Below are 13,480 nucleotides of genomic sequence, written 5' to 3' on the forward strand. Positions count from 1 at the left end.
AACTGATGTGATTCTGCAATCTGTGTATGGGGTGAAGGTGGGAGTTCATAACCCACTTGAATCAAAGTGTGGAATATGATATGTCAAGAAATTTGTAATGTTTTGAACAACCCACAATAAAAAAAATAAAAAAAAAAAAAAAAAAAAAAAAATAAATTTAATAGGCTAATATGCTTGTGTGATTTAATTAATATACTATTTTGTTAGTTATTGGTATACATTACAATATTTCCCCCCAAAGTTAGAATGGAAGCATATTATGTGAGGCCTAAGTGGAAAACTTTAAAATGAAAATTTTATAAAGAACAATATTATTAAATTTCCTTGTTTATTACTCTGATGATATTTTATAGAAGTTTTTTTAAAATCTATCTAGAGGGCTATTTTGTGTACTGGGGAAGGTAAATATAAAGTGCAAAAGATTAACCTATACTATGGTCAACAATTCATATTAATGATATAGTATAAAGGAGACTAGATAATAGTTATAATAGCTTTCTTTCTTCATACATTCCTCATCTTTAATATTTTTGCCCTAACATAGTTGTTCACATGTACCCTCTTTCATTTGTGTTCTAACCTTTCAATATTTTCATTAGTCTTTGATTTTTGTCTTTTGTTATGAAAGCTTAAAGTTGTCTCTTTCCAGTAGCAGATGAATGGTTGCTTTTAAAGGAAATCAAGCTCTCTAGTCAGGGTTTTGTATGTATTTCACAAAAATAATTTTAGTTTTTTATAATTTAATGGAATCAGTTTTCTTATAAAATACAACACAACTTAAAATGAAAAAAACTTTATTCCTATGATTTCTTTCCTTTATATTTTCCCCATCATAGATTACATAATATGTGAAGTTAAATATAGCATTGTATTTTGTTCTAATACATTTTCTTGCAGTTTTCCATTACCTCAGATTCATTTGTTTCAAACTACAAATAAGGAAGCCTCTTTATTTTTGCAAATAAACATAATTAAAAAGAGAAAAGTTGAGGCATACTAAAGATAAATAATTTGGAAGTATCTATTTAACATTCAGCGTGTCCCAATTTTTATTCATTTTGTGTCTTTTCTCATTTTATTAAGAAATATTTTCTCCAAAAGATTCAAAAGTGAAAAATATTGTTACCTTTTAGTTCATCTTAATAATTTAAAATTTCTACTTTATACATTAACATGTCGCAACATCAGTAATTAATGGCTTTATTATTATGGAGACTGTCTAATGTTATTTAAACTCACACAGAGACTAACATCATTTTCTAAAGTTTCACCAGTATTTTCAAATATTAGATTGAAAATTTGTGAGATAGAAGAAGGTTCCAATAGCCAGACTGAGGTTTTTCGTAGATTTCCTTTAGATTTGTGACCTGAAGTTGAAAAGGAGCTTCTGTCCTCACTGTAGCCTGTAAGAAAGAAAAAGCTTTACCCAGGCCATAAGGTTCAAGTTGAGACTCCTCCACATGGTATCTGTGCATCTTTGAGAAATTCGGGGCCCCTCTGAACCTTGGTTTCCCCTCATGTTAAATGAGAGACTGTGTTCTGCCCCTCAGGATCACAGGAGTTCAATGACAAAGAGTCTGCACATGCCCAAAAGGTCCTCTAGGTTTGTCAGGGTTCTTTCCCCTTTCTGCCTTCCTAGTATACAGAGTCTATAAAAACTACTCTGTATCATTGACCCAGCAGATATTTATTGAGTGCCCACCCATTTCTAGATCCTAATCTAACTTTGGTTTTAAAATGCTCACTCCAGCAGCTGAGTTGGGGGTAGAATGCTGCAGAGGCAGTTAGTTTTCCAGTGGGAGATGGCAGATGCTCATGCCAGGCTGGTAGAAATGCAGGCAGGGAGAAAGTCTACTCCCCTTGTGGGGAATTGGAGGTATTTAGTAATAGAAATACAGAGTGTGGAATTCAGGGGGATAGATCTGGTAAGAGAAATAAATGTGAGAGTTTTCATTGTATCAGTAGCATTGAAGTCTTGAGACAGGTAGTGAGTGCTTGAAGAAAGAGAAGAGAAAAGGACAAAGGACTAAGATAAGGACTGAGAGTTGACCCTTTGATTTAGTGATGGCCACTGGCAACCTTGATGGGCACAATTTTCACAGATATGTGGGAGAAACCCTGAAGAGAATATGTTCAAGAGATAATGAAAGTCTGAGAATTAGACATACAAGTATAGTATATAACTCTTTAAAGGAGTTTTGCTACAAATAGAAGTAAATAAATGCAGTAATAGCTAGAAAATGGTTATTGTGATAACATTGGAGAAAAAAGCCTCATGTTTGTTGATGGAATTCTCCATTTGAGAACAAAATGTTGATATAGGAGTAAGAAGTAAGAATTGATAGGTGCTCGTACTCAATAGACAACAGAGTATAGCCAGCTGAAGTGGGTTAGGGTGGCTTTAGCCAGGAGCTCAGACAGTTCCCAGTGGTGAATGGTATGCAGATGCTAGGATAGGGAGATCACAGGAAGGGCCATCTTATGATTGGTTCCATTTTCACAGCAAGAAGTGAGCATGGGGAAGAGCTGTTGAAAGTATAAGGGAGAGGTGTTTTCACAGTATAGATTAATAAAATGTACCATAATTCTGATTTGGCAAAAAAGAGAAGTGAAGGAAAAGGTACTAGTGGTTTGAATCTCCAAAACCTATTTCCCAAGCAGTCTTCTGAAGCATAAAATTTTGGAAGGGCTGAGTTCATGTGTCTGGGACCTAGGTGATTTCTAAGACATGCTTCAGTGAGTCACTTTTTTGAGCTGCTATTTGCATGGCTTTTTTTTTTTTTTTCTGGCTTGCATTGTCTTGTGTGACTGTTTACTATTTCAGTATCACTTTCCACACACATTATCACAATTATCCCAAGCCTAACAAGCACGCTGTGTACTAGGCAAAGCTGGTATTGCCTGCATTATGCATGTAAGGAAGTTGCTGCAAGGAATATGGACTTCCTGACACTTTATGAGTGGTTAACGCACAGCTGAGTCTGAAATCTAGGTCATGCACTCTGAAAGGAAATAAAATTCATTTCCAGATATTGCAGGGATGGTTGGAATGAGTCAATGCTAAGTAAAACAGGATGATATCTGAAAGTAGTCATTGCTCAGTCTAAGGTCAGTTTCAGGAAGGAATTTGGTCCCATAGGAAAGGACCAGGCCAAAGGTGCACAAAGGCCATAGCCCTGGTTTCTGCCCCTCCCTCACCGTGCCACCCCAGGCCAGGCTGTCCCACAGGGCTTTGGTTGCCCAGCTATAAACTAAGGAGGTTAGATAGATCTATGAAGCCTTCCTTTTGAAGGCTGTAAATCTAAGGTAGGTTTAGTATGAAAATTGATTTCAATTTCCTTATGTATCTAATTTCATGTTAATCATTTCTATCAGAATTTTATTTTGAACTATAATGGGGATGCATGTAAATTTTATTGTGTTGATTTAATAAACTGATTATAGTTTATAAGAATACAAAGTATAAAGTTTAAAAAAATAGTCTAATTTGGAAAACCAAACCTTATTTGAATGTTATTTCAAAATGTTTCCACTGACCCAGTGGGGTAGCCTAATTACTTACCTGTCCAAAGGTGTAAATATAGTTTTCTTTCAAATGATGCTACTACATTGCAATATAAATATAAGGCATTTCAGTTGTATTTTCCTCAAGAGATCCTTAGATATTGATCAATGGAATAAAGTTATCGAGCAGCTAGGAACACCATCAGCAGAGTTCATGAAGAAACTTCAGCCAACTGTGAGGAATTATGTAGAAAACAGACCAAAGTATCCTGGAATCAAATTTGAGGAACTTTTTCCAGATTGGATATTCCCATCAGAATCTGAACGAGACAAAATTAAAAGTAAGATATCCTTTTATTCTTATACTTGTTTTCATAATCCAGGTGGCACTTTCACTTTTTCATGTTTGTATTCTAAAACCTGAGAACATGAGGAGATAAAATAGTTGAAGCCCTGAAATAAAGATACTTAACAGGCTGGAAGTCTAATGTATAAAGGCATTGCAGAGAAAAATTTTAAAAGTTTTGTCCTCAATAAAACCACTTAACTGAAACCTTCGGCCAAAATTAAAGTATTCAAACCAGTCTAAAAGACTCTTATAATTTTAGTAATTATAATTCAAGAAGTTTTCAGTTATAAAAAACACTTGAGGGGCTGGGGTTGTGGCTCAGCAGTAGAGCGCTCACCTAGCATGTACGAGGTGCTGGGTTCGATCCTCAGCACCACATAAAAATAAATAAATAAAATTAAGGTATTGTGTCCAACTACAACTTTAAAAATTTTTTTTAATTAAAAAAAACTCTTGAATAAAAATTCTGAATCAGGAACCATATGATAGTAGTTCAATAAAAGAGATTCTCTTCACCCTTCTTCTGAGCCCTTTATTAAAATGTGATTGATGGAAAAAATTCATTTTCTTCCATAGCAAGATAAGCTGTGACTTAACTGAAAAGCCCCAGTCTTTCCTTTGCCTAGGCAAGTCTTATATTTAACTAAGTTGTTGAACCTGTTGTTTTTTTCCCTAACTACTAATCTCTAAATTAAAAAAAAAAAAATGTGGCTGGGCACGGTGGCACACATCTATAATTCCAGCAGCTCAGGAGGCTGAGATAGGAGGATTGTGAGTGCAAAGCCAGCGTCAGCAAAATCAGGGCACTAAGTGACTCAGTGGGATCCTGTCTCTAAATAAAATACAAAATAGGACTGGGGATGTAATTCAGTGGTCAAATGCCCCTGACTTCAATCCCCGGTACCCCCCCTCCCAAAAAAATTACGTTGCCAACATTGTATACAGCTAGGTAGAGGCACCTGTGACGTGTGTCATCCTGTGGGAACGTGAGATTATTGTGTGGTTTTAAAATTTGTTCTGATTTCATTTTAATGTGACTTGAAGAAAAAATACTCCCCTCATTTCATGCCCCCACTCTTGGTAGTGCCACCCAGAGCTCGGCCCTTGCCACCTCCCTATCTGTAGTTTCTCAGATTGAGGTCCTGTGTGGACATTGGATTAAGTGCTAGAGCCTTTACCCCACACACCAGTGCCCATGTTTTTCTTCCTCCTCTCTCAGATCCAGAGACAAAAAAAAATTTTTGAAAACCTTTGCTTGAAAGTTTGATCTTTTCTAAAAGTTTTGGGCTCTATTGATCTTGAACCTATCAAACATTTCTCCAAGTTAATATATCTTTGTTCTAATTGTGCTATCACATTTCGTTCTTTATCATATGGTTTTCTGTTTCACATTAACAACATCAGGGTGTTAATCTAGTGTTTGTTTTCATCCTAGCGAGTCAAGCCAGAGATCTGTTATCAAAAATGTTAGTGATCGATCCTGACAAGCGGATCTCTGTAGATGAAGCCCTACGTCACCCATATATTACCGTTTGGTATGATCCCACTGAAGCAGAAGCAGTAAGTATCTATTTGAAAAAGGATACATATGTAAAGGCAGGGCTTGCTTTCCATGTCTCTTCTGTTAGTCCAAAAGGCTACACAAGGATAGCAAGTTCCAGATTTTAGGAATCCTAATTACAAAGAAGACCAAGGTGCTGGGTTTACAACGCACTGGGGGCACTTGCTTTTGGGATAGTACTTCAGGAATGAACATGCTTGTGTTGTGATGATACAGTTGTCATCATTTATGTAACTGCTGATGTGTAATAATCATTTATTAAGCATCTGTTATGTTACTGACACTGTGCTTTGGCTAATCTTTTAATTTAGGCCTCTCAGAGAGGCCAAGCAACTTGCTGGAAGTCATACATTTGTTTATCCTTCTTCAAAGACATGAGGCCTCTCCTATTCCCCTACTAAGGGAGTTCCCCTCTGAATGTGGTGCCCTTGTGCATTTTCCCATAGCAATTCTGGTATGAGTGATCTTTAGCTGTGAGTGAAATAACGACACAGTGACATGTTTACTTTATAACATCGGTGGAACACATTTTTATGTCTTGGCTATGGATTTAACTACCATTTTAAGCATTGTTTTATAACAAAAGAAATTAGATTTATAAGCAGCCTTTTGGAACTGTCCATTTATGTGTTGAGAATTAGACTGTGGAGTCCTTACATGAAGAAATCTAAATGTGAAGTATATTCTAAGAAAGAACTGCACCTTGCACAGCTCTCAGCTCAGCACTTGTCCATGGAGGAGTCTCAAGGAAGTAGCCTGTGACTACTAATTTTGTAATTACATTTGGACAGATGTTTTTATAGTATCTTGAGGTCATGAATAAGAAGATTATTATTAATAGCTCTCTTTTTGGTTAATTTTTCCTTAATTATTTTGATTGTGAAAATTACATAATATCACACTTACAGCAAAAATTTTTAATAAAATATGTTAATGAACTAAATCCACATGATAAGACTAGAAATAGTCTAAGTAGTGTTACCTTTTTTTCATTCTCATTATTCTTTGAACTCTGTTGACTTTACATGTTTTTTTAATTTTCAGCCACCACCTCAAATTTATGATGCACAGTTGGAAGAAAGAGAACATGCAATTGAAGAGTGGAAAGGTAAAGGCAGCTTATTTTGATTGTTATTTAGACATTTCTTATAATGTTATTATTTATAACAAAGTAGGGGCTTTTTACATTTTGTAATATAGTCTTTCAGAAAGGAGCAAGAGAACCTGCAGCTCCCTTATCCTTTTTCCCCTAACTTTCTGTAGAAAAGAAACTTGAAGATAACAGCATTAGAGAGAAACATGTATGAATCCATACTGTTTGCTTCCAGAATAAAATATGTGGGCTTTTCCACATGATTTTACATTATGAAATATTGATTTGAAAACTGAATTAGTAATTATATCACATTTATCTTGGGAACATATTGCAAATTGTCATGTAACCCCTATTCACAGGCCACATACTACCTACAATGTTCCTTCGCTAAGCAGACATGGGGCAAGCCAGGGCTGAGAGTTATTTGAACTTCTGCATTTTTCTTTTTGAGTACCAGGGATTGAACTCAGGGGCACTTGACCCCTGAGCCAAATCCCCAACCCTATTTTGTATTTTATTTAGAGACAGGGTTCACTGAATCACTTTAGCGCCTCACTGTTGCTGAGGCTGGCTTTGAACTCACAATCCTCCTGCTTCAGCCCCCTGAGCCTCTGGGATTACAGGCATGTTCCAATGTGCCTGGCTCTGCATATATTTTTTTTAATATTTATTTTTCAGTTTTTGGTGGACACAACATCTTTATTTTATTTTTATGTGGTGCTGAGGATCAAACCCAGCTCCCCACGCATGCCAGGCAAGCACGTTACCGCTTGAGCCACATCCCCAGCCCCTCTGCATATATTTTTAAGCCATGTAGTTGTATATGTTTTAAAATCTAGTTTGGGTAAAATTGCTAATCAAAAATAAGCAAGTTGGGTATTTTTACAACCATAAGATTAACCAAATGACCCACAAAAAACTAAACCTGTGGGGCTGTGGTTGAGGCTCAGTGGTAGAGCACTTGCCTAGCATGTGTATGGTTCCATCTTCAGCATGGGTTCCATCTTCAGCATCACATAAAAATAAACAAATTAATTATTACAAATTAATTGTATCCATCTACAACCAAAAAAAAAATCAGGAAAAAAACTCATAATGAAAAGGCTGAATTAGCAATACTTCATTCTAAAGCAAGATCAGTGGTAACTGAGGGCCAAGGTCAGTACAAGTCAAGACTGGTGATGTGTTGGGTGGAACCATCATGGGATGTGGTGTGTCAGTTACTAGCATGTATGGCAGTGCACACAGCCATAATCCTCAGTGTGTGCCTGCAGTGTATTAATGTTAGTTGATGAATACTAAAATTTTAGAAATATAATAATAATTTGCTTGGTAGCCAATTAGTTGTTCTTAACAATAAAAGTTGAAGACAAGACAGGACTTAGGTGTATAAATTAATTTTTGGAGCCCACACATGGATACTCTTTACATTTGGAGAACCACAAGTAACAGTGGATAGAAATACATTCAAATGGTTTTGAGATCATCCATGTCTTTAAAATGTCTCTTTGAGCTATTCTTCATGCCTGCTCACTCACTCTCACCCTCTCACTCTTTCTATAAAACTCCCAAGTAGATTCAGAATAACCCTATGTTTTTGGCTGCCTTAATAGTTTCATTGAAAAGATAAGATAGAACAGGAGTTAGAGCAACAGCTCAGTAGTAGAGTGATTGCCTAGCATGTGCAATTGGATCTTATCCTGGATCTTATCCCTGAATCTTATCCTCAGCACTACAAAAAATTTCAGAAGGAAAAAGATGTTATATCAAAACAAAAATGTTTGGATCCAGGTAGGCAATATTAATGAATTGACTATATATCACAATTTAAAATACCATAATACAGTGCTCTTAGAGTGATTCCAATTGATTTGGAAGCAATGTTTAGAGATGCAAAGAAACTGATGAAGCATTTTAACTTGCATTTCTGTTTGAAGAGCTAATTTACAAAGAAGTAATGGATTGGGAAGAAAGAAGCAAGAATGGTGTTGTAAAAGATCAGCCTTCAGGTTAGTGATCGCTTCAATCATGTGATCATATAATATTTCCATTGCCTATTCAACTTTTGCCAGTGGCAGCAGTGTGTTAAGTGACTGCTTGTCTACCATTAGATTTGAAAACCCCTTGTATAAAATGGTCCCGTCTCCCATTTTGGCTTGTCATGGCAGTAGTGATGGTGACTGCAGCTATTTACTGATAAGCCAGGCACTAAGTTAAGTACATTTTAAACATTTTTATTTAATCCTTGCAACAACTGCTGTCAGCTTCATTTTATCAGTGAGGAAATTGAATGTAAAGCCTTTTCACTCTGTATGACCTTCTTTGTACTGGTCTCATTTAGTTTAAAATACAACAACAACAAATTAATGCAATTTAGGTACAATTAAATTTGGTTTTAAGAAAATTGTTCATAGTATTCTCCCATTTTTATATACTTGACCTACCTAGTACTAGTGACCTAATGACTAGATAATTATGTGACTATGAGAGGCTCTGATATTAGTGTTATTAACTATGTCTTTAGGTTTCTACCTGCTTACTAATGAAATTCTTAAGCTATATTTTTTCTCCTCCCACTTGAAATCACACACACGTACATACAGAGTGTAAATGCACAGCTTACTTCTTTTTCTTGAATTTTATATTCAATATGACGGATGTGTTAGCACATAGAGATTATATAACTTTAGCAAGAATTTAGGTGCTTTTGTTGTTAACCAAGTACAAATTTAAGACTGTAAACACTGATCTCTGAATAATCCAGATGTTTTATTTTTGCTCAAACCATACTAAAATGTGGATAGTGAGATATATGATAGCTGCCTTGCCTTCATAGATTAAAATGTCAGTTTTCTGGATCCACAAGTATATTCTAAGAGGTCACTAAATAATTTCCTCTTTTTATGTACTATTTCAGAAGGTATTTTTATAGAAAAATATTTCTTTGAATGTTAATGCTTTTCCCCAGTAGACTTAGATGTATATTATGATTGAAATGTCTGATGACTTGAATCCTATTCAAGCTTAAGGTTCTTGTGATACTTTTATGATAAACTTAGCAATTTCTTTTTAAGGTTTATTTGAAATCATCAAGTATTTTTTTAAGTAGTTAATGTGATTATACATGACCACATACATGTTTAGCCAGAGGAAGAAAAGGAGAATGTCACAGGAACAGACACAGGAATATTTGGGATCCTGGGCCAAAAGAAAAACTCAAAGAAAAATTTAACATGTACAGTTGATTAACTTCTTGTTTATACTGATAGTTAGGATTGGAAAACTGCAAAAGAACAGAAGAAATGACATAGTCTCATTGCCTAAATATGCAGCAATGTCGTGCCTCAGATTTTATTCTATTTGGTTTTCTTAGCACAGATGCAGCAGTAAGTAGCAACGCCACTCCTTCTCAGTCATCATCTATCAATGACATTTCATCCATGTCCACTGAGCAGACACTGGCCTCAGACACAGACAGCAGTCTGGATGCCTCAACGGGACCCCTTGAAGGCTGTCGATGATAAGTTGGAAACAGCAAACTTGTCATTGGCAAAGGAACTCTTGCTTCCATGGTCCTGAAGTGCGTGGGAGTTGATGGAACCAAATAGAAAAACTCCATGTTCTGCATGTAAGAAACACGATGCCTTGCCCCTACTCAGTTCTAATAGGATTGCCTGCTTAGATTATAAAATGAAGCAGATTATGTCTGAAGAAAAAAAAAGTACAAGCCACATTTTAGAGATTTTGTTCAAGATCATTTCAGGTGAGCAATTAGAATAGATGAATTTTTACAAGTTGTGTGGTAATAGTGGTGACAATTCCTCATCATGTAACTGTTGGGACTTTATGCATGTGACCACAAATGCTTGCTTGGACTTGCCCATCTGGCACTTTGGAAATCAATATTTAAATGCCAAATAATCTTCCAGGTAGTGCTGCTTCTTAGAATTATCCATTAATTCTCCTAAGTAATTTGGTGTTTGTCCAGAAAAAATAGATTTATGTGTGTTAATTGGCCACCGTCACATCTTACCCTCTTTTATGGTATGATTTATTCTATCTTTTGTATTTCAGAAGGAATATAATTAAATCTATTTAATAAATAAACATATAGCTTTTCTTAAATTTGTGATGTTTTGGGCTGAGAATTATCATTGCTAAAACAAGACACTCATATGGACACTGTGTTTTCTCTAAATTGTCTGGTGTGGGTTGATTGTCCATTCAGCTCTACTGCATGATAAAACTTTTTAAGTTTTGCTTTGTGCTGCTTAAGACATGTATACCTTTGAAATCCTGTGTACCTTACTACTTTTTCCTTGGTCTGCGGGACTTCTTATTAATTTAAAATGTTACCTAGAACTTCACTTTCTTCATCAAACACATCACACTTCATTTCCATAACATGCTGGCAAATAGATTCCTGAACACGTTGTCTAACATCGGAGTAGAGCTTTTACAAATGGTCTCTCGGATCATTGCAGTAAATACCAAGTGCTTCCTTTGCCAGAGCCTAACCTGGGTCCTTTACTCAACTGTCATGCAAGGTGAAATACAAGATGAAATACAAAGTCAGCATTTCCTTTGCCAACACCTCATTCTAACTCAGGTTTCTTTCTTCACTGAAAGAAACCAGGTAAATCCCTGTTGGTCTGTTTTAGAAGGTCCAGCTGACTCAGATGCCTGTTTGTTACTGTTTTCCATTTTGAAGAGGCATTTCCTTTTCATAAGGGAAATCCATGATTGTTCTGGGAAAACTCTTCAGAGGGATATGGAGGAAATACCCTAGAAAGTAGTGATTCACTATTGAGTATTTTCTGATTTAAAACTGCTCACCTGAAATTGATACTTTCAGACTTCCTGATATGTAATAATTCAAAATTTATTAAGATACTGAGTACTTACGTGTCACTGCAGAAATGGAGTTATAATGATCACATTTTGGCTACTTGTGCTAAGAATGTTTTGTCCCTTGAGCTTACTTTGTTACTGATTCATATCTTGTGTTCAGTTACTTTGGAAACTATTTGGTCAACATTCTATAGAATGTGTTCTGAGGAAGAACTTTGATAAGAAAGTTTATCATAAATATTATCTGAAAGATGTGATTCTGTCTGCACCAGTTGTATCTTAATGGTCAGTCTTATCACTGGAAACTAGATCCCTTGATGAACAAAATTAATCTTGAAATATATAGTTTTATATTGTGTCATTTAGACACTTTCAAGTAAAAAATGGAAAGGCTAACTTGGATTGAGGCAGAAATATCTATTCTAAGGCTTGGGATTATTTAGCCCTGGAGGCCTGATGGTCCAAGTAAGAAAGTTTTCACTGTTCACATATAAACATCTTACAATGGCCTTCTCTCTGATACATACTCTTTTAAAAAACTTCAATAAATCTATCTTTTAACAAACAAAGAAAAGGGACTTTTAGAACTGCATTATCTGCCCTATACTGTGTAAAGGCAGCACACCAATGACAATGGCTCATCCAGGTCCCACTTACAAGGAGATATATATATGTAAGTGGAGTGAGGTACCCCACAGAGTGGCTTTCTGTTTACCCACCCATTCCTCTACCCGTCCTGTGAGCCTGTTGTCACAGATGGAACATGCTGATATGGACAGGGTCTCCTACCAAGATCCTTTTCCATCAGGCACAGAACAGGTAACAGAGCTCCATAGTAATACCTCACTCCAGTTTCAGGGTCCTCCCTCCTGAGCCCAGATTTGCCAGGGTCCTGGTGCAATGCAAATTGTTTCAAACTGATCTCTGGATAAATGCTAATGTTGGATAAAGAACTGAAAATTGTGCTCAACTTTTTCATCTTTTCTATTTTATTTTTGTAATTTATATTGTACACAACCCTGGAAGTAACTATTTTGGACATGTATTTTTATAACCAGGTAATTTATGATTATCCTGGAATGTATGGACTAGGTTTGTTTCTTTTGTTGGCTTAGTTTTCAGTCAAAACAGAAGTGACTGCCTCCCCTATGTCTGGGTCTCAATTTCAAGCGCAGGTTCGGGAAGGCAGGCAGAGTCCTGTCAGGGTAGAAGAGAGGTCTGGAAACACTGGCTGCACAGCATCCAACAGCTTTGGCCCTACAGATGGAACCAGGCTCTGCTCTTATCTTTGGGATGTGAAACTCAAAATCCCAGTGCTGAAAGAAGAAAGCCCACTGCAGGGTCTCTTGATGACATCCAGGGTCCATATTTGAAACTCTGAATGTGACACTGGTTTAATCCAGACTGAATGCTGTGTAAGTCATGATAACAGTATACGAATTTGTCTGGTTGATTTCTGATGTAACTCCTCTGGTATTTCATACTGGTAGTAAATACAGGTGTGACCTTTCAGATTGCATATCTCAAAAGTAACATTGCCTAGTGTTTTATAATAAAATATATTATGTGTGTTATGATTGGTGAAAAATAATACAGACTACGTTTTAAAAGAGAAATTTATAGCATGTTTAATTCTTGTGTGTTTTTAAGTGACAGTTATTTTTCTATATCACCATCTCTTATTACAGACTTAACATGAACATGGGTAGTGGTTAGAATGTCATGATTTTAGTCAATATTCACAAATGTTTTCAAATTGAAAGGCAAAAACATTTCTCTGTTATCTTACCAAGCTAGTCTCATCTGGATTCCAAAATTAGATAAAGACAGATCAAGAAGATTATAGGTCCTTTCATAGATGCAAATTGACACAGCAGAATGCAGGAGTGACTCAATAGTTCCGATAGACTATTTTTATTTTTAAAAAACTATCAAAACTCTACACAGGAAAGAGTTTTCTTTAGGGAGTTGCAGGACTTGCTAAAGAAAGGAGCAAGAGAAGGCAGCAAATGTCAGACATTCCCCCTGGGTAGTAAAGTGAGTAAGAACACTCTCCATCCCTTCTTTGTCTAACATGACAGGCCATCCTGAAAAAGGGCAAAACTTAATAGTAAGGAGA

The 13,480-nt window shown here is 36.0% G+C and overlaps 1 protein-coding gene across 5 annotated transcripts in view; it reads left to right on the plus strand.

Annotated features, from left to right (window-relative positions):
* The window catches only part of Mapk9 (mitogen-activated protein kinase 9), a 54,254-nt gene extending 41,277 nt beyond the window's left edge, over nt 1–12,977 (plus strand). For 3 of the 5 annotated variants that reach the window (XM_048784599.1, XM_015506417.2, XM_015506419.2), the window contains exons 8-12: nt 3,663–3,845; nt 5,289–5,413; nt 6,459–6,522; nt 8,448–8,519; nt 9,889–12,977. In XM_048784599.1, coding sequence (XP_048640556.1) covers nt 3,663–3,845; nt 5,289–5,413; nt 6,459–6,522; nt 8,448–8,519; nt 9,889–10,031 — 587 coding nt within the window. In that variant the 3' untranslated portion in view covers nt 10,032–12,977. Of the gene's footprint in view, nt 1–3,662; nt 3,846–5,288; nt 5,414–6,458; nt 6,523–8,447; nt 8,520–9,883 lie in introns of all 5 variants that reach the window. The other 2 variants (XM_048784601.1, XM_015506418.2) reach the window with 1 other exon arrangement.
* The last annotated feature ends 503 nt before the right edge of the window (nt 12,978–13,480 follow it).

Source organism: Marmota marmota, unplaced genomic scaffold, assembly GCF_001458135.2.
Source record: "Marmota marmota marmota unplaced genomic scaffold, marMar, whole genome shotgun sequence".
Classification (NCBI taxonomy): domain Eukaryota; kingdom Metazoa; phylum Chordata; class Mammalia; order Rodentia; family Sciuridae; genus Marmota; species Marmota marmota.